The sequence below is a fragment of the Taudactylus pleione genome, unplaced genomic scaffold, assembly GCF_031769625.1.
Source record: "Taudactylus pleione unplaced genomic scaffold, aTauple2 ptg000090l, whole genome shotgun sequence".
NCBI classification, from domain to species: domain Eukaryota; kingdom Metazoa; phylum Chordata; class Amphibia; order Anura; family Myobatrachidae; genus Taudactylus; species Taudactylus pleione.
The window spans coordinates 8,159,509-8,184,601 of record NW_028284492.1 but is presented as its reverse complement, the minus strand read 5'-3'; the positions used below and the strand labels follow the sequence as shown (position 1 = coordinate 8,184,601).

The window sequence follows — 25,093 nt, the reverse complement described above, 5'->3', positions numbered from 1 at the left end:
AAGCTGCTTCTTCCCCCACCATTAATTAGCTTGGTGAACAAACTGCTCAAACACTCCCTCCCACTGTACCAGCTGACCTAGCTTCTCCTGCAAAAGGGACTCATTTTAAAGTCTGCACACACAGGCTTGGCCTGTCACTATAGCCTGCATCTTAAGCATGTCATTTGAATCATGGAGTTAGAATCAGAGTTTGAACTGGATTTGGACTTTTGACTACTTTCTAACCAAAAATTAAACCATTTCTCAAACACAGCAGCATAGGAATGCTGCAACTTCACCTTCATTTACACTCCCCTGAGACTGGGTTCGGCTGCTGTCTCATGCTGCAGCCAAATCAAACTCTGGAGACTGCTGGATGCGACAAGACCACACTCAAGCGAAGGAGATGCTGTGGCTTTTTGCAGATCACTCTATAATTTTTTAATTTCTGATTAAGAGCCGTATTCAATATGAGCCGAGCCGCAATAGTATTTCACGGCCCGGACTTTCTGCCTTCTTCGCCTGTTTGGCAGGCAGAAAAGTATCAAGCGCGTGCACACTTTACCCCGTATTCAATATGAAAGTATGCGAAAACGGCACCTGGCGAAACTGAAACAGGCGAAAAGTGCTGTCAGATTTGGGGAAATCAGTCTGACACCCCCCAAAAGATGCTCTGACATGGGGGTTCACTATGATACCCCCCGATTTGGCTTGCTGAAGGTATTTGGGGGTTTTAAACGGGCTCAATAGCTGCTAAATAGCGTTTTTCAATACATGGTGCAGAATAGTATTCAGGAGTATTTTTTTCTGAAAATAACTATTCCCAGCAAATTTGGGGTACTTGAAAATGGGGGTCTGCATATTTAAAAGTTGCTAAAGTGTAGTTGTAAAAATTGTGAAAAAACCACCTGCCACAAGCACCTGCAATCAAAAAAACAATTGGGGTATACTTGGGGACCCCCCAGAGTCAAGTTCGCTAGTTTTTAACTTTGTACCCCAACTTTTTTTTCTTTCGGGCCCTTTTTCAAAGTCATTTTTTGGGGGGTCCTTAAGTGTTTTTTTAATTTTTTTGACACAGTTTACCTTTGAGGGACTGTCTGAAGGCTGTACAGGGGTTCCCGCAACGTTGAACCCCAAAACCCCAATTCTGCACTTTTTTCCTCCTGTGATTCATAGGCGAAACTTTTTCGCATGGTACATTGCATTGACTTTCCGCCTAGGCGGAAAGTCCTTCAAGTTGAATACGGGGTAAAACCAAAACAGGCGAAAATGACGTAACCCACGAAAAAGTTTCACCAAAAACACGCGAAAACGGCTTTTCGCTCCAAATTGAATACGGGCCTAAGTTTAACATGTTTTTTAACTTATAATGCGGTCACCATTTTTTTTTTTCTCCACCTGGACGTTATACTTCCACTACTTGCACACCCTGCCAGATGTAACCTACGCAGTGTGCCCCAGATGGCTGCATCGGATGGTTCTTTCTTGGGCAGGATGAACACACACATGGATCTATTACTTCAGTGCATTTCATATATTCAAATGTTTCAGTCACCCGTATATGTCATGCCAGAACTGCAGCACTATTTACTATTCCCTGTTTTGTAAAATGTACTTCCACCCCACTGTATGGCATACTGGTGTGCTATACCTCCACTGTATGCTATACTGGTGTGCTATACATCCACTGTATGGCATACTGGTGTGCTATACCTCCACTGAAGTGCATCCTCCATGGGCAGGATGTACTTCATATGGATCTATTCACAAAGGGTATATCATGCTGCCACACATGTGTCAGTTTTCCCATATATTCCTTGGGTCCTTGCATGGCTTATCTCCCACAGTGCAACCTTCGTAGTGCGCCCACCATGGCTGCTTCCGCTGGTACACTCATGGATGAAGAATACATGGACCTGACTATTGTGGTGGGACTCTACTCCTAGCGTCAGAACACAGCAATCACCCATTTTGTATCATCTCTTCTAGGTGTAACCTATTCCATCCAGGGTAATCCTACGTAGTGTGCCCAAGACGGCTGCCTCATTTGGTAACTCTTGTGGGTGGAATATATAACCCATGGAAGTTAATTCCCAAAATATCTGCACCAACCCTGCTATATGCTTATTGTGCTCTCTAGGTTTCGGTTGATTTTAATTATCTCTGTGTGGTTTTCTAGTTTTTGCCACACCAAATCCTTGTACAGTGCATCGTGTTTTCTGATGTCTGTAAAGCGACTTTGAGTCCTACTGGAGAAAAGTGCTATATAAATAAAATGTTATTATTATTATTATTATTATTATTATTATTATTATTATTATAATAAAGTGGATACAGATAATTTGTGACATTCATTCACAAAAATGACACATGTATATTTCATAGGATAGAAATCTGAAGTGGCTAAGAAGATTGCAGTCTACAAAAAAACTTGTAGAGAATCAAACCGGTGGTAGATTCAAGACTCTGAGATCTAATATTGCTAGATAATATCTAAGCAAAGAGGTGAAATCTCTCTTAAGAAAATATGGAATAGAGCATCAGCCTATACTCCTGAGCAGAAGGGTGTAGGTGAATGAGCAAACCATACACTGGTGGGAAGGGCAAAATATATGCTGAAGGAGGCAGGCCTAGACAAACAGTTTTGGATGGAAGCCATGTCCACAGCAGTTTATCTGAAAAATCATTCTCCCACAGTTACCCTAAAGGACATAGGCCCTCATTCAGACCCTGACACAAGTGGCCGTTCGCACGTTCGGCGTACGTGCCGAAAAATGTTAATTCAAGCACTCGCTTGTAATTTCGTACGCAGCTAATCTTCCGCCCCATAGTCTCCCAACCCCTCCTCTAGCTAACGAGTGAGCAAAATTGCGAGCGTACATCTCCAATTTTGCATGCAGGGAACGCTCGCACAAGTACAAACCGGAAGTGGGCCTGTCAGATTTCAATTACCTGCTCGTTCATTCTCCATACATCCTTTAATCGTATCATGCCAAACAAGAGATCAATTAGCTTAATTGCTCTTCACGTTTGAAATTCGTTTTTTTTTTTTTTTTCAATAAACTTTACTCTTGTCCGTGTTTGTTTTTTCACGCAGAATACGTACGGTTTAAACAATGGTTTCCTTTATCCAAAATACATGTTTTGGGCATTTTTCATATTGTTTTATGTGTTTTGTCTAACGCATATTTTACTTGTTTCATTTTTTGGGTTAAAATTAGCTAACGCATGTCACTGCATTAAGCCAATCATATCTCTCATTTGATTTTTTAGCCTGTCGAACACATGACTCATACATTAATCAATAGAATGGTTCCTGTTAATTTTCCAAATACATTAGCCAATCAAAATTATTATCTGGTCTTTATTAAAACTGTTTTTTCCAAAATCCACCATTGCCATCATGAGAGCCTCTGCGTTCACCAGACGGGAGCTTCTAATCCTGACAGAGGTAATGGACCGGCGGATAACCAGCCAGCCTCCCCCCATCACCAACAGAGAGAAGCGATCCGCCCATGTGGAGGTTCGCCGACGCCTGCGCTCCTTCGGCTCACGCCGACAGATTGGCCAGCTGGAGCGCAGGTGGTCGGATCTCCAAATACGGACGCCACGCTTGCTGGCATGTTTTCGCCAGCGTATAGCTGAAAGTACGTTTTTTTTTTTTCGCTTTCCATTTTTATTTTGCGGCCCTATCTGCGTGTGCATGTTTTCATTCTTGCCCTTTTTGTTTATTTACTACATATCTGCGTGTGCATGTTTTCAATCTTGCCCTGTTTGTTTATTTACTACATATCTGGGTGTGCATGTTTTCATTCTTGCCCTTTTTGTTTATTTACTACATATCTGTGTGTGCATGTTTTCATTCTTGCCCTTTTTGTTTATTTACTACATATCTGCGTGTGCATGTTTTCATTCTTGCCCTGTTTGTTTATTTACTACATATCTGCGTGTGCATGTTTTCATGCTTGCCCTGTTTGTTTATTTACTACATATCTACGTGTGCATGTTTTCATGCTTGCCCTGTTTGTTTATTTACTACATATCTGCGTGTGCATGTTTTTTTTTTTGTTTTGTTTTTTTAATAAAAAGTTTTGAGGATGTTTTCAATGTTAAAAATTAATCATAACTTAAATTGTTATCCATCATTTAGGGGCAGAACGCAGTCTACGCCGGCATCGGCAGCGACGCCGTCGGCCTCGTCCCCTATCCCCAACTCCCAGCCAATCCTCCTCTCCCCACCCTACCCCTAATTCACCCTCAAACCCAGCCGGGCCAGACCCGGACGCCCATCCCTCTCTGATACTTCCCATCCCTCAAAATTCCCCCTCCCCTCAACCCCCCTCTATCTTTTCATCACCCTCCCCTCCAGCTACCCCTCTCTTTTACACCCCCTCCCCCCCTTCAGAAATCACCCCTCCTCCAACCGACCTGCATTTGCCGACCTCCGAGGAGGACGATGGTGGTGCTACAGGTCCAAGCGTCATTGGCAACGGTATGTTTCCGTTTTTTGGGTTTTTTTGGAGGGGGGGATGTTATCCTTTGCCTGTGCATTTTTCAAATTTGACTTATTTATAATGTTTGTTCTATATATCTTGATTTTAAAATGTCTATGATGTTTGGCCCTTACACATATCACACATGTCCAAACAATCATACTTGTATCTCTTGTTTACGGTACCCACAAAAGTAGTTTTTCAGCGTACTTCTCATTTATTCCTTTTTTTTTGTTTTCTGAGTCATTATTTGGAATTTACTTTGGCCAAGAATGTTGGCTTTGAATTGTAATGTTTGGCAAAATTGAAACTTTTTCTAAAGTTGTATTTCCTTTGGAAGTTGTTGGTCAAACAAAATTTCGGGTTTTTTGTATTAAGCACCTCAACTTTATAACCCACAGAGGACCAGAGGCGGCTGACAGAGGCAGCAGCATGTGTGCAGAGGCTGAGGGGCCATGTTATAGGCATGCTGGTGGTCCTCGATCACATGGCGGAGATCCTACGACCTTAAGTTTTTTGTTTTTGCCAAATTTGGCCATGTTTTCTAAAAAATAAAAAAAAATTTTGTTTAAAGGCTCATTCCTTCTCTCTAAATATTATATTGTTTAACCTTACATAAGTCGACTAGTGCAGAAAGTATTTTAAAGTAATGTAACTTAGATTCTAGAAAGCTGAATTATGTAAGCTGGCACATTCAACACCTAACCATACTAATAGGTTTGTCGTTTTTTTGTAAAAACAATGTTTGGGGGTAAGGTAAATATTAAATGAAACCTGTTTAGTCCGAGATTAGAAAACATACTGATTCCACATAATACCTTTGGGTGTTTGTTTTGAGCCACTAAGCATGGTAAAATACTGCAAAATTAAAAACTTTACAGGATTAGCCCTTAAGCAAGCTTGCCTTTTTTGAACACGGTTACACTTGCATGTAATTTAGAAAGGAAATCTTTTTTTTAACGTAACCAACATTTATTTACTCAAAATTAAGAAACACAAAGTGATTAAGGACAATAAATACACACAGTGAAAACACTCTTCAAAAATTAGCCTACACACAAAATATACAAAAACCAAACAATCAAGAACTGTTTGACGAAGTAGCATGCCAACATGATTCCACAAATGAGTTGAGGACAATTTAGGTCCTGAAGTTAAATCCAATGTGTCCACATGAAGTCATTTTTGACGATCAGGTAGTAGTCATGGTTTTCCCGAAAAATATTATGGAATAAAACACACAAACAAAACAAAATTAAAATTTGTTAATTACATTATTACATGTCTACATTGTGTCATCTCACTTCATTTTGGTCAATAATTACCTGAAAAAACGTGCAACAACATCATCACGTATGGCCCCCCCACATACAGACCTCCGACCAACCTCGGGGGGGCCATCCTCAGGCAAGGCATCCTCTGGCTGCATTTGGACACCACTCCTTATGGCGATGTTGTGAAATATCAGACACAGGACCACAATTTTCGAAACCATATCCGGCAAATACATGAGCTCGCCACCAGAGCGGTGGAGGCATCTGAATCGGCCTTTTAAAAAGCTGATACAGTGCTCCACCACTTGCCTGGTGGCTGTAAGTGCGGAATTATACTCACTTTGTGGCCCTGGTGTGGGAGCCACATAAGGAGTGAGCAGCCAGGGCGTGCAAGGGTAACCACTGTCTCCTGTGAACAAGAAATTACAACATCAGGATCACTGTGTATTAAGATTTGCATTGCTTTCTAAAAAAGGTCTACACTTACCCAGAAGCCATGCATCACCAGCTTGTAGGTTGTTTAATTTATGCCAAATCCCTGATTGACGGATGACGAATGAGTCATGTGCACTCCCGGGTAATTTTGCATTCAGGGACAGGATCTGGAGAGAGGCATCACATACCACCATTACATTCAGTGAGTGATAGTGTTTCCTGTTTCGAAAAATGGCCTCCAGCCGTGCTGGAGGCTGAAGTGGTATGTGAGTACCATCCACAACCCCTATGATGTGTGGGAAGCCAGCATTTTGGTAAAAATTGGCCTTCGCCACACTAAGGGAACCCATATCCAAAGGCATTTGAATAAAATGATTGAGGTGCTTGAAAAGGGCCTCCTTCACTGCCCTCAGGATCCTTGAAAAGGAGGATTGGGAGATTCCCGCAACTATTCCCACCGTGGTTTAAAAGGATCCTGAGGCACAGAAATGTAACACCGCCATAAATTCCATAAGTGGTGGTATTGCTGTAGGACTGTCAATTTGCCGCTCAAGATCACTCTCTATTAATGAGAGAGTGTCTATGATGATTTGGGGCGGAAGACGGTAGTGCCTTAACACCTCATCATCGGGCATTCCAAAAAGGGTGACACGTGTTCTATATATCTGGGGCCGAGCACGCCTACGATGCCTACGCCTGGGACGAGATTGAGGTTGGTCGGCTTCCGGCAGCATGGCCACAATAATACGACCAACATCAACCTGAAATGGTAAGAATTGTAGTTAAGGTATGTTGCCCCCCCCAAAAACCAAAAAATACTTATCTTTACGATACAATCCAAAGATGCTTACATGCCGGGGTATTGTCATGATTTCCAAAACCTACATTTCAAAAGACCATAATAAGTTTTGATTTTGTGGTGGCCATTTTGTATTCTTTTTTTAGGCAAATGCACAAAAATAAAGGGGGTAAACACACATTTCGAAAAATAGGAAACCGAGATTGAGAGAACTTCCACAATTTGCCCGAAACCAAAAAAAACTAAATTTTAATGCAAAATGGTTCGCATTTTTACAAGGGGAATCAAGCCTACAAAAGTTCGCTAATGGTTCGCATTTTTACAAGGGGAATCAAGCCTACAAAAGTTCGCTAAATGGTTCGCATTTTTACAAGGGGAATCAAGCCTACAAAAGTGCGCTAAATGGTTCGCATTTTTACAAGGGGAATCAAGCCTACATAAGTGCGCTAAATGGTTCGCATTTTTACCAACCCCAAAAACCCCCCCAAAAAACGTAAAGACCACAAAATATGTGAAGAACAAGACATGAACATTTAACAAACAAGTTATAATCTAAACTTACCAACACACGATAAAGAAGTCACAGAACAAAAAGGTCGTTGGGGCACAGCCAAAAGAAACCTACAAAAACCAAAAAAACAAAATAGTAATTTTTAGGCAAAGCCAAAAAAAAAGGAGAACCATATTTTACCAAAGAATGAGGGGAAAAAACTTACACAGAAAAAACACCACAAATAAAAAAAAACACACCAAAAAATGCAAACGGAAAGCAAACTAAAAAAAACGCCTCTAATACAATCCAAAAATCCGCCAAACACAACTCCCTCCAACAAACCACTCCGAACAACGTAACCTCCAACAAACAACAACCGCCACCTCGACTCGAGGTGCCAAAAGCCAAAAATAGTGTTTCATTTCCCGCTCAAATTAAGGACGGATCATAGGAACGCACAATCAATGATGCGGGCGAATAATAAGGACGCATGTATAAATACGTCACGGAAAAACACAAACGTTCTGGTGTAGTTCTTGGTTTGGCATGAAAAATGGCTACAGACTAGCCAAACAATGGGCAAGAGGTGGCCGGTAAGTATTTCTCCCATTTCTAATCAAGGCTTATTTGGAAACAGAATATAGTGAAAGATTGACATCTACATTCAAATTAATTTAATGTAAATAGGTGTTGAGGATGACATGGAAGAGGCTGTTGGGCCCAGTATTCCGGCCAAAGCTGGCAAAAAGAAAAGGCAGCCACAATTCACAAGAAAGGAGATGGAGGTTTTGGTTCAGAAGTGTGTGGACATCCTGCCACAGGCAGACAGGAATATGGGTGTAAGCCAGAAGTGGAGAATGTAGGAGGAGATAGCCAGTGCTGTCAATAGGGTGGTTGATTATGTCCGTCTAGCCCGGGATGTCAAACGCCGGTAAGTAAAAACTTAAATTAGAAAATAAAAACAGGGAAAAATAATGCAGGACTAATGCCTACTTTTTCACCCACAGATGGCAAGACTTCAAATATCGCCTGAAGCAATAACTGGCTGACAGGGCTAGGCATGCAAGGGGGACAGGTGGGGGTCCCACCCCTGTGTCATTGGAGCTGAATGATTTGGAAGAGCTGGCACAGGGGTGTGTGCAGGATGTGGAGGTGTTTGGCGTGTCCAACATGGATACGGACATGCCAGACTTTGCGGCTCCTCATGTTGTCCCAGGTAAATGTTGTGATGTAAACAACTCTGAAATGTTATTGTGACAATATGTAGATTCTAATGTGACTCTTTTCTCTTTTTTCTCACAGAGACACAGGCGGATGAGTCTGCTCCAGAGGGGATCCTTGGCCGCAGAATTTCTGCTGGCTCTGCAGGGGAGGAACCAGTACATCCGGCTGAGGACCCTGCAGAAGCCAGTCCAGGGCAATCACAGGCAGTGGCCCTCCTCACAGAACTCAATTTTAAATCGGATTACCATACGGAGATTCTGCAGAGGATGGACGCCAGTCTGCTACGGGTGGCTGAGGCCCTGGAGCAAAATGCTGCGGCCAACGTGACCATTGGTCAGGCCCTGGCAGAAAATACCAGGGCCAACATCAGAATCGCCAATGCCCTGGAGCAGCTCGTTCGCCAGCACATGGTGGAGCCGACCTCCCTTCCTGCCGGAACATAAAGATCCTCCACCTCTGGCACAACAACAGCCATTCCTCCAAATGTGCCTAGCCCTGTGCCTAGTCCAGAGGCCACAACATCTGCCTCTGGACAGGCCAGCCAAAGGACATCCCGGACCCGGTCTGGCACCCACCCTACCCCAGCCAAACGGGGAAAAAAATGATGACAGCACTGGCTAATTTTCCCACACTCCTTCTGTGCTTGCCCCATATTCCTTTCTGGCCAAAACTTCCCTCTCCTTTCTTGTGAATTGTTTTTAATTTGTTTGTTTAAGTTGCACAAACCTTTTCATATGTTTGTCCTAATTATTTGTTATTTGTGCCTAACACTGGCCAAAAATTGTTTCTGCAAAATGGCCCCGAAAACGGTTAAAATGTGTGTGTAAAATTAAAATTTTGAAAAATGAGCTACATTGTATTGTGACATTATTTTATAAATGGTTTAGAGTTAATCCTGGCCCACAAGCCAAAAACGACCTCCAAAAAAATAAATAAATAAAGTTTTAAAAAAAAGGGCTCTTTAAGGAACACTTTTAAATTCAAAAAAGGATGCAAATTCTCCTGGCCAAAGCAAAATGTTAAAATACACACAAACATGATGACATTATTGTTACAATAGCACAAAACCAAAATAAAAATAAAAAAAACATTCCTACAAATGTACGCTAATTGATTGTGTAATCCTGAAATTAGCAGCTGTGATTTCCACCTGCGTACGGTTTTGTGCTAACCAAAAAAAATCTTTTCAAAACACATTACAAGCTGGTTTTCAATTCAAAGTTGATTGTTTTTCTGATAAGCCGTGATTAATCGATGAAACATCGTGGAGGCCCGGACAGGAGGACAAGGCCATCGCCATTGTGGTCGAGTAATCCACACCCCAAGCTGTGCGAGCAGTTTGAATGGAAAGAGGAATAGCCAGTGACGTATGACTTGGTACGAACACATTTGACGTTCGCATCTGAAAATTTATGTACGCCCAAAAAACGCCTCGCCACGCCTGCGTTTTTCCATCTCCACCCCCGTCAACGCCCAAAAACGGCTTGTTCTGTCAATCACATTTGACATGTCACTTCCTGTTCGCAATTTGACGAACGAGACATAAAAAAAAGCTCGCAATCTGCCTTACGCACATGCGCAGTGGAACACCGGCGCATGCGTGGTTTCCTAACATCGGAACGCAACGAGCGTACTGATGCTAACGAACGGCTCTGAATGAGGGCCATAGTACCTACTGAAGCCTGGTCAAGGAGAAAACCATCCCAGCACTGCTTATGTACCAAAGGAAAGAAGACACAAGCATGTTTCAAACTCAGTGATTGGCTATTGCCATACAAGCAAAAGCTATAGATTATGGAATCCAAGTACCAAAAAACTTCATCCAGAGTGTCACAAGTCTTGGGTGGATTGCGGATGCGGCCCGTAATAAGGAATTGTCTAGACCTAAGCCTGAGGTGCGGAGTCTAATGTGCCAGCGGTATTCACCAGGGACCCTCACAAGAAGGTATGGACTTGGATGCGTCCGACACACAGGTCGCGGCCCTCAGGTTAGGTTCCCGTATAAAGGTGCTGGTGAACACTGGATGAAGTGCAGGAGAATAAACGTAGTCGACAGGCTGGGTCAATACCAACAGACGAGACAGTACCAAGGAGCAGACGTAAGCGGGTCACAGGGAGTAGCCGAGGTCAGAACCAGATTTCAGATGCAGTACAGAAGGGTCAGACGATAACGGAGTCACAAGCAAGCCAAGGTCAAGTTCAGGATAACAGTACAGCAGGAACGCTGGAGTATGTATGGAGACTCCCTCTTATAGGGAGGACTTGAAATCCCCGCGCCAAACGCGTTTAGCGTCTGGCGCACCTGCCCCTTTAAATCTAGAACAGGACGGAGCGCGTGCTCCTAGGAGAGCCGCAGCCGCCTGGCACAGCCGCTGGAGATAGCCGGAAGCATCGGCAGCCTGAAAGATCAGTGTCGCCGGACCCGGTAAGTACACCCAGGAGTCCGGCGCACTGTGACACAGAGATGTTATATTCAAGGAAACAATGCAAGTTATAGAAAAACTGGAAGTGGATATTCAGAATACGTATGTGTCTCTGGACATGCCAGCAGCACGATGTATCTGAACCAGAGGCTACCAGCATAGAAGTTCAACTACAGAAAAGATTTCTGCAAGATCAAATGTCGGCAAGCCACCTAGAAAGTATGATGAGGAATTTGCAGTTACTACATTCAGTGAGGATATCTAGATACCAAAGTCAAGATATGATTGCTGTGAGTAGAAATGCAAAATAGTCAGAAACTTTGCAAGATCTAACAGTCACAAGTGTGAAAGATATCAAGAATTGACACAGTGACAGCAGTCTTGAGTTCGTGAGTTAGGAGACTATTGTTGTGGCTTATGCTATCAGTGAAGGGACTCTTGCTAATACTATCTACCAGGAAGGCCAATTAAAAATCACGTGATATGTTGATGCCTTTTTATGTGTTTAATCCTGTTTCCCTTTCAGGTTGCTACAGAAAAGTTAAATTTGAATGTTTGTGCAACGTGGAGAGGCTTGTAACGAGAGGGAGTGGTGTTGATAAGGGAGTGCGCTACTGCACAGATTCCATTATGTTCCTCCAGGGAGAATTAATTCTCTGGGCTTGATTCAGACCCGGTCGCAAGCACTGTGCGCTCGCAACCGGGTCGATGGTGGGCCAGTGCGCATGTGCACGACGGAGCTGGCTCCGTCGTTCGCATGCACGAGACCCGGATAGCGACGGGCACTCCGTCTCTCCGGGTCTCGCAACAAAGGGGGCCCCCTTTGGTGGGAGGGCCGAGGGAGTAGCTGCCCAAACGGAGGCGTTCCCATGTGAACGCCTCCGTTTGGGGGCGGTCCCACTGACATCACGAGTGATGTCAGTGGGAGAGATTTCGGCTCTGTTTGAGCCGAAGTCTCTCTGGGGCTTGCGGCCACGAGACCCTACCACAAGTGTCTCGTCGCAAGCCCGATGGTCGCGATGGTCAAGACCATCTTCCTGGCCGCTAACTATAGGTGTGGGTGGTCACCCACAGCTATGCGAGCGGCCAGGAGGCCGTTCTAAAAAAAAAAAAGACCGGTCCTGATTCAGAGCGAGCGCTCTGTCAGAGCGTCCGGCTCTGAATCAGGGCCATTGTTCCAAGATGGCCACTGAGGCTACTAGTGAGCATGTGTGGGGCCATCTTGTCTTGTGAGAGAGTGACATATCACTGTTCCAGCATTCTGCACCGCTACCCGCAAGCTATATACTGTCTGGTGAGCAGTATCACATCCCGCTCCACTCCAGCTGTACATCACATATCTTTCAATAAACCATCATACTGGTTAAGCAATTGGACTGTCTGTAGTGATAAGGCACCTGCTGGTGTGTACATAATTCTGATTCTTCAGATATTGGGACAGTATTATAGTGGATAGGTGCTGTCTGGTCGTTTTGACTATCTGCCTACTTCTACTTCTGTAATGTCATAGTTATCATGGAAAGGGGGCCCTAGACTTCACACCCTGAAAATATATATAATGGGGAGGTGCTAAATGTGGAGATTATTGTTGCAAACATACAAAAAAGAATTACAGATGCACAACTCTACTCATTATATATAATAATACATTTTGCAATAGAATTTAGCAAATAATAAAAGAGGTTTTGGCATAATCATGGCCATGGTTATGGGCCTACCCACCGCGCCCAGGTAACCTCTGAGGGTGGGTCCCTAACATACTGGGGTTGAAATCCAGAGCGCAGGACACCCCCAAACCAGCCCAGCTGAGCCACCCCAGGGTATCACTCCAATAAGGAAAGGTGAAGTGTAAAAAGGTGTAGGATAGATAAGAGCAGCTGCTGCTGCATATAGTAAAGTGAAAAATAAAGATGTGAAAATAATACATATATATTAAACAAACAATAGAGGTGCTAAAAGAAAGGAAAAATGTGTATATAATGCGATGCCCTGAAGCAGCCCAACCAAAGCAACCCACGCCCCAAAGATCAACCCATAGCAGCACTACGGCACAACAAAAGAAGCAATCATGTAATGAAATGAAGAAAAGTGCAGCTGATGCATCCTCTGCAACATTATTGTTCAGAAGACTAAATGGGTGCCAAGCATTTGTCAGTTGTATACAAAGGGCCTGATCAGAGTTGTACGCTATTCCTGCCGCAGCTGCCCTTTTTTTCAGCTGAGGATTTGCAAAAATATGCTAATGGGACAGCCATCGGGACTTGTAGTGAGACGCCCACTGGAGCATCGGACACAGATCAGGCAAACATCAACTCCCTGCGTGAGTCTATGGAGCTCATTCAGACCCGGTCGCTAAGCTGCGCTCTCACGCAGCTAAAAGGGGCCGGATATGCAAATGTCGCGATCGCACTGTCTGTTCAATGGACGCCCTCTATGTCTTAGAGAGCGATGGCAGAGCGAACGCACACCGGTATAAAGACACCCACTTTTCTCTCTTAGCACACGTCATCTCCAGGAAGTGTATGGACAATCGGAACCATCGAGAGCCATCGGAGCTGCACACAGTGCTTGCTAAATGCTTACCCCGCCGCAACCACTGCGATCACTGCAGGCTGAAAAACAACCAAGTGACGTGTACAACGACGTATCTTCGCTAATTATGCACACTCATAAAACTTTGTTTTGACGCCCAGACATGACATGCCTGCGTTCACAACACCACTCCCCTGTTCACAAGCACCTTCCCCTGTTACCACCCACAAATGGCGCTGTCACTCAAAATAGCGTCCAGTCTGTGTACTACAAGCGCACGATTCCCGATCGCTCTGAGTGACGCACGCATGCGCATATTGACGCATACGCATGCGCAAATGGGTGACTATCGCCCAAAGCGTGCGTCCGCAACTTAGCGAGCGGGTCTGAATCAGGCCCTATGATCACTCAGAATGGCCGCCATAACTGAGACGCCGGAGCCATGTTTTCTGCATATGGGATTGCAGAAGCAGGATGTGAGAGGCCCCCGAAACGGTTAAAACACACCTGCGCTTTTAGCAGACACTCCCCGTTGCCTCCCCCAAATGCTCCCAGTCTGCCCATGACACTGAGAATAAAGACTCGCAGCGTGTGGCTATGGTAAGAGTAATAAACCTCGACACATGCGCAGTGCAACTTAGACGAAGGCATGGTGGCAAAAAAAATCATTCCATTTGTTAAAACATCGGCATAGCGTACAACTCTGAATCAGGACGGAATCCGTATGTAGTATGGTTCAAATCCCGACAGGAGAGGCCCGGCAGCAGGAGATCCCGACGCTGGCTGGTAAGTACCCTAACCCTCCCCTCTCCTCCCCCTAACCCTAACCTACCCTTAGGGGTGCCTAACCCTAACCTACCCCCGGGGGTGCCTAACCCTCTGCCCAAAACCTAACCCTTACCCTGCTACACTCCCTAAACCTAACCCCCCCTATGGCTAACGCTAAGGATGCCCGGACTTACCTTGTTCGGGCTGTCGTCCTTCTGTGTCGGGATTCAGATAGGCATCGGTATTCTGACGCCTATTTGAAGTCCCCCGTCAGTCTTCTTGTGTCGGGATATAGACCGGCGGCATTTAGTCCGCCGGTCTATAATCCCATCAGGACCAATATAAGCAATCTATATTAGGAAATGTGTGACAAAGGGCTCTATTTATTAACATTATTTTTACTAAAATAAAGTGAAAAATGGTGTTTTCACACCCTTTTCACATTATTTTAGTTTCACCTGTAGTTATTACAGGGCAATTGGAGTAGAATTAGTAAAATTCTACTCCAACCCCCAGTATCACTTATTTTTAGTAAAGCAGATCGCATTTCCCATAATTGTAATGGGAAATGTGATCTGTGTGCAAGTTACTAAAAATAAATTGTAAAAAAATACCGGGGGAAGCCCTGTGATAATAACGCCACCTGGAGGTGGCGTTATCCAGGGTCTCCCCCGGTTACCGGGCTCCCACTCTGCTCTAACGGGGAGAGCAGAGGCGGGAGCCGGTACCAGTAATCAGCTATGTGGTCTAAGTAGACCGCAAGCTGATTACTGTAAAAAAAAAAGAAAAAAAAATAAACATTTTTTTTTTTCCTTACCTGAATCCAGGGACCGGTGATCGGGCCTCCGGTGATGGCTCCTCTCCGGTCAGCTGGTCTCCCACAGTGCACTGGGGCCCGGTCATCAGGTGATCGGGTCCCAGTGCAGTATGGGAGATCACCTGATCGGGAAGCCCGGAGAAGATCACCGGAGGCCAGGAGGTGCAGGTAAGTGTGATGAAGGGGGGGGGGGGTCGCGAGGGGGGGGGGGGGGTCGCGGGGTCCGCGATCGCGGGGGGCGGGGCTTAGCGCCAGGGGGCGGGGCTTAGCGTCGGTGGGGGGGTAGTAGCGACGGTGGGTCGGCGCATGCGCGGGCTCTTAGTCGCGGTATTTTTTCCGAAAATACCGCGACTAGAGTGCAGATGGGATCCGCAGGGACAGAGCTTTATCGCAAGCTCTGTCCCTGCAAGGGATTTATAGTAAATCCCTGTGATATTGCCGGAATTCGCAATGCGAATTCACTCGGTAATATCACACTACAATCCGCATTCAATATGCGGATTGTAGTAAATAGAGCCCAATGTCTTACAAACTGATATTACATTAGACAACCAATGGGCTTGCAAAATTGTGTCCAGCTCTGTAAAGGAAACAGTTAAGTAAAATCAGATTACATATTCAAATGAATAAAGGTGATCTGGGGAATGAGATTAGTGGGAAAAAAGGACAAAAGCCCTCATTCAGAGCCGTATGCTCTGAGCAGAGCGCACGCTCTGAATGAGGGCCGCCCTCCTAAAAAATGGAGCATCCTCCTGGACGCTCGTATAACTGTGGGTCACCATTCACAGCCTATACGAGCGTGCAGTTTGATGGCCGCGATGGTCTTGACCATCGCGACCATCGAAACTGCGAGCCGGAGCCTGCGGTTGAGGTTTTCAACCGCAAGCTCCGGAGTGATTTTGGCTCTATCAGAGCCAAAATCACTCCCACTGACATCACTAGTGATGTCAGTGGGCCGGCTTCTGACGGGAGGCGTTCCCGTGGGAACGTCCCCGTCAGGGAGGCACGCCCCTGGCACGCCCACCGAAGGGGGCGTGCTGTCAATCAACATCGACAGCACGCCCCCTTTGATCAGACACAACGAGCGAAGGACTTTCCTTCGCTCGTCGCGTCTGGCGCATGCGCACGACGGAGCTCCCTCCGTCGTGCGCATGCTCAGTACAGAACATCGACCCACTTGCGAGCGGACAGCCGCTCGCGAGTGGGTCTGAAACAGGGCCAAAATGCGATCAGTGTAACCTTGTATATTGGGAAGTATGTGTGCAGGGGTGACATGGGCTATGATGGGGTTTCTGGTGTTGTGGAGGCCTTGACAATGGCTTTTTCTGTTTACAACAGCAACATTCAGATATGTCTTTTTTTACTGTGGCTTCAGTCGCACCAAATAACCCCTTTTGGTGCACAAGATACCGGGCGACTTGGCGGTGCTGAGCGTCCTTTTTGCTCAAAATGTGCTTCTTATTCGCACAAATAAAACCACTGGGAGGAACAAAGCTGTATTGCTAGCATGCACAAACCACTGGGGTATGTGACATTTGTACATCTGTGTGCGACTGAGAATAAAGTAAACCTGTGAAAAAGAGCTCCGATGCCAGCAAGCGTGGTGTTTTGCTGCTTCTGCTATGCAACTAAGACAACATTTAAAGAAGCATAAGGTACGTTACTGTTCCCAGGACATCTCAGTCGCACCGGGCATCACTGTATGCTTTCGTTATCTGCTTTAGTTAGTATATTTGCTTTAAAACAATACTTGCCGACATTTAATTTTTTCTCGGGGAGGAAAATACTGGGCGGTCGGGTTGCATTGTTAAGCCCCGCCCCCTCGCTGCAATTTGACGCAAGCGGCACATATTTAAATAAGGGGAGGGCCAAAATGATGCGATTCTCATAGAATCGCGTCATTAGGTCTCACCCCCTACTCGCGGACCCACCGGTCCGCAAGAAAATTCTCCTTATTCTGCCCACTTCCGGTAGGGTAATCATGTATGTTTAAAATTCTGGAATTTTCCTTAACATCAACCCCTCCATCCACTATGATAAACAACAGATGTTTGTTCTAGAAATAGAGATTATGGTCCAGAGGTTCACATTTTTACCATGTCCCAGAGTATTACAGGAAACCCTCGGAGCCTACATTATGTTAAGCCTATATCACTAATTCCATTGTACAAATTATTTTAGAACATCTTCTGGTCATATTTTACTTATACAATTTTTACAGGTAGAAAATGGAAGAGAAGACGGCTCTTTTTCTGGGGCTCTCTTGTAATATTATATAGATTAAAATGTAACTGTTATTAAAGTCAGTTAAAATATTGTCTCTCTAGAAAGTGTAAGTCCAAAAACATTGTTAAGACAATGGGGTCTATTTACTAAGCAGTGTTAGGAGACAGGGGAGCTCATTCAGACCCGCTCGCAAAGATGCATACACTCGCTGCTGCCGATGGTATGCAATGTGTATATATTGTGCGCATGCATCGCAGTGCGCATGTGCATACCTTAGCGAAAGTTCACAGTGCATTCGCTTGCTGCGCATAGACAGCTCAGCAGAGTGAGTGACAGGGGAAGCCGTTTGTAGGTGGTAACAGGGGCTGGAGGTGCAAACGCAGGCGTGCATGAGCATCTCAACGGTGTTTTAGAGGTGTGCATAAGTAAAAGACAGCATCATAGTACACGTCACCTGGCTTGTTTTTACACTGAAGTGCTCGCAGTGCTTATGGAAGGGTATGGTCAACCTCAAGCGCTGCGATCACATCCGATGTTACCCGATGTACCGATGGTTGCATACACTTCCTGGACATGACATGCACAGGTGGGCGTCTTAAGACAGGCTGATGGGTGTCTGCATACACTCTGTGATCGCTCTCTAAGAAATACTGGGTGTGCTAATGCATTGCTGTGAAGTACCACTGCCTGCACAATATGCATACACATCGTGCGAGCGATCGCATCTAGCAAGCGGCTCTGAATCAGGCCCAGAGTGAAAAGTGATAAGGTACCAGCCAATCAGCTCCTAACTGCCATCTCACAGGCTGTGTTCGAAAAATGACAGTTGGGAGCTGATTGGCTGGCACCTTATCACTTTTCACTCTGTCTCCTAACACTGCTTAATAAATAGACCCCAATGTGTGGTATGGTTCCTTATCTATATGGACATAGCATTCAGTGTGCACATCAACTCAGATGTTACCAAAAAGGAACCTTAAAAGCAAGGTGAAAATCTTTTAAAGCAATAATAAAGAACTTACATTCCGAAACAAAACTCCCCATTGTGAACCTGGATGCATACATTCAGTCATAACTCAAATGTATGTATGTCTCAAATGAAATAGGTTCAGGTAGGTATATGGTAACCTGATTACAATTTGTACAGGAGCAATAAAACTGATATTCAAGTTGTTTTGCAAAAAAGAACTGTAAAACAACATTTGCAAACATATACGAGAGGCCTGATTCAGAGGTAGACATAGTGTTGATGTTAGATGCAAAGACATCACAACGGTTGGAGACACATGGTGTGGCACCTCTAGACCCCTCACGCAGATCGAAGGTGGACGTGTGCAAAAGGAGGCGTGACCTTGTGGCCCCGATTGATGCTGTATGCCTTCCTTGCCACATTGGGGGCTTGCCCAGCGCTCCGGGAGCTGCTGGGAAGCCCCCAGCCACTCTTGCATACATGCATCATCCACCATCCAGGGGGGGACACCAAAATGGCAGAGCAGCTCTGATATTTTGGTGCCACCCCCTTGGATGGTGTCTCCTGGTGCACCCCGCACCCCCCTAGTGACGGCACTGGTTTGACACAAGCGGATGACTTTTCAGTCCATGCATGCTTCTGAGTTGCACTGCCCATGCATCCTGATGGTTACCACCAGCCATAGGGCTGGTGCAATGTTCAATGATGCAACATATGTGCAGCTGATGGTGCATCTTTAGGGGCATATGTATCAAATGTGAGATATAGATCACCAACCAATCAGCTTCTAACTTACATTTTGCAGGCTGTGCTTAAGAAATGATAGTTTGGAGCTGATTGGCTGGTGATATATATCTCACAATTTTATCTCACATCAAGCTTTGATACATATTGACCTTAATACGCAAAGCAGCTGACTTGCGCCACAGTCAATGTGCATGTCTGTACAAGTCCCACCGGCATTAGCATAAAGACGCAGTCGCGCTGCAGGAAAAAAAGCAGTTTTGGCTACATTAGCGTCCACCTCTGAATCAGACTGATAAGCTTATTTTCAGGCATTTATCAAAAACGATAATGGGGAACATTTCCTACATAAAGTAACCCTTCTGTCAGTAATCCAGATCTAATAACACTGTATAATACTATTTTACACTTCTTTGCTGTTAACAGATATGGGGCAAATTCAATTAGCCGCGATAACACAGTTTCTGCGGAAAAGTATCGCGAGCGATGTCCTTTCGCCATGCGAAGAGTTTCCTCCGTATTCAATTCCGAAGACTTTTCACCGGTGCGGAAACTCAATGCAATGGGACCTGCGAAAAAGTTTAGCCTATGAATAGGTGTTGAAAAAAAATGCAGAATTGGGGTTTTGGGGTGCAAAGCTGCAGGAACCCCCCTGCATGCTGGGGACAGTCCCCCAAAGGTAAACTGCGTTAAAAAAAAGTAAAAAAAAAGTCTTTAGATCACCCCAAAAAAGTACTTTCGTTTTGGGGGCGAAAAAGTCCAAAGTTGGGGGACAAACTTAAAAACCACTGAAATAGACTCCAGGGGGGTCTCCAAGTATGCCCCAGGTGTTTTTAAGTTTGCAGGTGCTTGCGGAAGGTGGAGTGGATTTTTATCAATTTTTAAAACTACATGTTAGCAACTTAAAAACTCATTTTCAGGTACCCCAAATTTGCTGGGACTACTTATTTTGTGCCAAAAAAACTGCAAAATGCTATTCTTCACCACTTATGCAAAGACGCGAAATAGAAGCTATTGAGAACATTTAAGTTCCCCAAATGCCTTCAGTGGGCCTATTTGGGGGTAACTAAAGTGAACCCCAATGTCAGTGCATCTTTTGGGGGGTTTCAGGCTGATTTCCCCAAATCTGACAGCACTTTTCGCACATTACAGTTTCGCCGAGTCCCATTTTCACCAATTTCTAATTGAATACGGGGATAAATGGGGATGCGCGCGATACTTTTTCGCATTGAAAACCAGCGACGTCGGCGAAACGTCCACCATGTGAAAAGTACGGGACTTTTCGCAGCTAATTGAATGTGCCCCAAGGAGTGATCCAACAGGGCTTAAACATTTTTACAAATATAAATGTGAATTTTATGAGTACAGTAACTTTTTATTTAAAGCAACTTATACTTTAGGTTTAACTTATACTTTAGCTTTACTGCTTAGTTTTTGATGACTGATTCATTAAGATTTAATTCCTATCCTAGAACCGTGATTTTGACCTATGAGGAACCACTTCTGCCAATACACTGCCAGGCATGAGAGTTCGTGACACATATACAGTAGATGACTTTATTATATTTCATGTAAACCTTCAAGGAGTTTGGCTGCTTCAATATCTTGCATCAGATTCCAAAAAAGAGAGCAGTGCACAGACGTACTATGTTCATTTTGGCAAATAAATTTAAAATGTAAAACTTTATTGGAACTTAGGTATTAAGCTCTACACAGAGCCAGAAATCACTTCAACTAACTTCTACATGTAGCTCATGCCTTACTACAGGGTTTCACATTATCAAAAAAAAAGTTTTTACTTTTAGAGACTTGGAAATATGTAGTTATGTTTATAGTATTCATCGTTTAATTCTATTATGAAAACATTTTCTATTTTTTTTTTTAATATAAGGGCTTGCACACATGGGAATTGAAAAAAAAAATTACTTAGCCTTAACCCATAGACAAAACGTTGTCCACTGCACTAGGATACACCAAAGTGCTGGGAGTATTGCAGGGCTCTTATGTACCCAAAGGTAACAAAAATAAATGCCGGTCACAAATGACTGCATTACTAATTTTCTGAGAAAATGTATCACATTCAAGTCCCAACTCAGGTCTTCTAACCAAGGGCTCTATTTACTACAATCCGCATATTGAATGCAGATTGTAGTGTGCTATTAACGACTGAATTCGCATTGCGACTTCAGGCAATATCACAGGGATTTACTTGCGATAAAGCTCTGTCCCTGCGAATCCCATCCGCACACTGCTACCCACCCCCGGCGCTAAGTCCCGCCCCAGTGCTAAGCCCCGCCCCTGTGATCGCGGACCCCCTGCGACCCCCCCTCCTTTAATTACACTTGCCTACATGATCCGGGCCTCCATGCCTCCGGTCAGGTGACATCCCATACTGCACTGGGATCTGATCACCTGATGACCGGGCCACAGTGCAGCGTGGGAGACCAGCTGACCAGAGGGAGGACATCACCGGGAGCCCCGACCACCGGTCCCTGGAGTCAGGTAAGTAAATTTTTTTTTTTACTATTTTTTTTGCAGTGAATCAGCTTGCGGTCTGTTTAGACCACACAGCTGATTATTGGGACCAACTCCCGGCTCTGCTTTCCCCGTTAGAGCAGAGTAGGAGTCCGGTAACCGTGGGAGACCCTGGATAACGGCACCTCCAGGTGGCGTTATTATCACAGGGCCTCCCTAGGTATTTTTTTCACAATTTATTTTTAGTAACTACCAGACAGATCACATTTCCCATTACAATTATGGGAAATGCGATCTGATTACTAAAAATAAGTGATACTTAGGGGTTGGAGAAGAATTTTACGAATTCTACTCCAATTGCCCTGTAATAACTATAGGTGATACTAAAATAATGTGAAAAGGGTGTGAAAACACCCTTTTTCATTTTATTTTAGTCAAAATAATGTTAATAAATAGAGCTACAAGAAACCAGATTTCACGTGTTTTGGATTGCATGGCCCTTCCTCGTAATTTCAGTTGCTGTGAGGTGGGCAAAATTGACTGGAAATTAACGTTATTGATGTTAATAATTCTATAGGAACAAAAAAAGGTCCATGTTACATCATTTAAGGTTTTTTTTTATAAATTTTTAAAGAAATCCAAAACCGAACAAAATCCCTTGAGGGTGGTTTTGCCAAAAGCAAAACATGATGATGATTTGGAACCAAAACCAAAACACAGGGGTCTGCGCACATCTCTACTAAAGGTGCCTACACACTAGACGATTTTTTAGCACGATTTGGCCGATTCCAAAGCATCGGAACGACAAATTATGAAAATCGCGTAGTGTCCACGAACGATAACGATTCCTATGCGCGGTCCCGCAGGTCATTTGTCATATCCTCAGATCTTACCTACATGCCGTAAAATCTGGCAATCTCGTTACCGATGCACAGGAAATCGGTAAAGACGCACAATAGGTCGTTGGTCAGATTGCACAGTTTAAAGCACGATATCGTATGTCCGGGAGTGCCGGGGAGATCAAGGGAAATCTTTGACGACATTGCATGGTTTGCGAGTCATCTAGTGTGTAGGCACCTTAACTATTAGAAAAGTGGAGAAGTTGCCCATAGCAACCAATCAGTTCTACCTATCATTTTATAGAATATACTTGATAAATGTCAGATAGAGGCTGATTGGTTGCTCTCTCTTTAGAAAGTTTGATACATTCTACCTTAAGTAACGGTGTCAGGTAGGCAAATACAATCCAATACATTTAGTCATTTGATGGTTTGAAACCCTTTACTTTATTAATTGGTTAGTTGGTTTCAATATATAGTAGCTTAATGTTCCCGATAATAAATGCTGCCTATCTTAGTATTTGTTATAAAGGCCTGACAAACACGTTACAACTAATGACTTCTATTCTGACACACACTTTTCGCATAGATGTTTAGAAGTTAGCAGAAATAATAAATTATATCAGGCTATAAATGTTGCATATTTTTCTTTATTCCATTTATGTCAACCAATTCAGCGCCTGCTCAGTTTAAAAGATACTGTATAGGCTATGAGTTGCCATGAATTCCTCCCCATTCCATCCAATTTCAGGCATGAGGCGCAAGTGGATAATTTTGTAGTTTGAATAGGCATTTCGAACGTGATTAATTACAACAGTGAAGCAAGTATAATCAATTCTGTCCCGGTACTCTATGCATGCGTGGAAGGAGAGTGCACAGAAAATGGACATGGCCATGCATCTGGAGGGCATATCTGTGCCCCCCCTTCCCCATTTCCCAACACTCAGGAGCATGCCAACACTCCAGGAGCTGCTCGGCTGCCCCAGGTCAATCACGGGCCAGCCTGAGCGCTGGTGTTCATCTCGCCTGGTAGCTCACGGGCCGGCCCAGGTGCTGGGGTCCTACTTGCCCGGTCACCAAAGAGGCCAGCCCATTCTTTGGGATCCATCTTGCCATGCAGCGGCACAGACTTGCAGCTAATGGTGGCGGTAAGGTGGTTGTGCAGTACGGCATACTGGCTACTAATTTCTTAATGGTACGCTGTATCAGCCGGTACCACCTTACTTGCATAACTGAATTACATTTATAAAATGTTTATTGCTCAGCAAATAGAGCATAGACTATAGGATTTACAAAATTGATTAATTATTACTTTATTAGCATTTGGGCATGTAAAGTGGAGAAGTTGCCTATAGAAACTAATCAGTTTTGTGTGTGTGCGCATGTGAGTGTTTGATGTTCAAAATGCAATCGGTACAAGTTTCTGGACATGGGAGGGATAGACATTATGAGGCAGTGCTCAGATTCAAATCTTTGTACCCCCGGCCGTCTACACATTAAAATGCCAGGTAAGATTTTAAATTATTACCTATAGATTTATCACTAACAGAAAATATTTTTTCTAAGAATAATGAGAATTGTCTTCAATGAGGCCCCTCTAAGGCTGGAGGCTCTGTCTTGAATCAGACTTGTCCCAAAACTTCCCCATTTACATCACCTGACTCCATGTCTGTTTTGATCTGCTCTTCCAGGTCCTCAGGTGACACATATAACTCGTAATCCTCCTCTGCTGCTGACTTGGGCTTACATTTTCCAAAACAACAGTTACAGCAACAGCACAGGCAGCAGCAAAAGTAGCAGCCGGTAAGGAGTCCACAGATGGCAAACAAGCCCTAGACACAATGAGAGACGTAGCACCTGATCAGAGACAATTAGACTGTACCTGAAATATATGGGTCGATTTAAAACAATCAAATATGAGCTTTATGATAAATAGCTTGAGATGGTCACTTCATACATTTATTGAACATAGTAATTTTTTTTTCATGCCAATAAGGGTAGTTTTATTACTGGAACTGGGACAATTACCTTTGCCCACCAACTAGAGAGCATGAAATACGCATTTACATTTTCTTCTCCAAACTGCTCAGCCACGTACAGTCCCAGAGAGCCATACTTGTCATAGATATTCCTCTTGGACAAGTCACTGAGTATTGAATGCGCATTGTTGATCTCCTTGAAGGTGTCCGCTGCTTGAGGATTGTGTGGATTTTTGTCTGGATGATGTTTTAGAGCAAGTTTTCTTTCATTGTGAAATAAAAACAAAGTAATATAAAGAATGATTAGCATTGCATAGATGGAGATATGTTTTGTTACTCATTAGTTTACAGTTATATGGTTGACATTAGAAGCGATTGCTTTCAGGAAAGTGTAAAAAATTACTTTAAGTACCTTGTTATAATGTCTAGACAATAACTAAGGTTTTGTGTTTTGTATTATACATAATATTTATTTTCTTTTTTCATTTAATCTAATCTAGTTTAGTGTCCTCTACTCTTACACCTCAGGATGGCTTAAAGGTTAATGCTGCTTTCACTGACTATGGTTACAGACTCCGTCATCGGCCTTAATCTTCTCTTTTCTTACCTGCTGTCTCTTTAAT

General features: G+C 44.0%; 1 protein-coding gene across 1 annotated transcript in view; it reads right to left on the bottom strand.

The window, feature by feature from the left end:
* DNAJC5B (DnaJ heat shock protein family (Hsp40) member C5 beta) overlaps positions 1 to 25,093 on the bottom strand; it is a 78,062-nt gene that overhangs the window by 33,973 nt on the left and 18,996 nt on the right. The window contains exons 3-4 of the mRNA XM_088469361.1: positions 24,520 to 24,733; positions 24,149 to 24,323 (exon numbers count right to left, since the gene is read on the bottom strand). Of these exons, the coding sequence (XP_088325487.1) occupies positions 24,149 to 24,323; positions 24,520 to 24,733 (389 nt within the window). The remainder of the gene's footprint in view (positions 1 to 24,148; positions 24,324 to 24,519; positions 24,734 to 25,093) is intronic.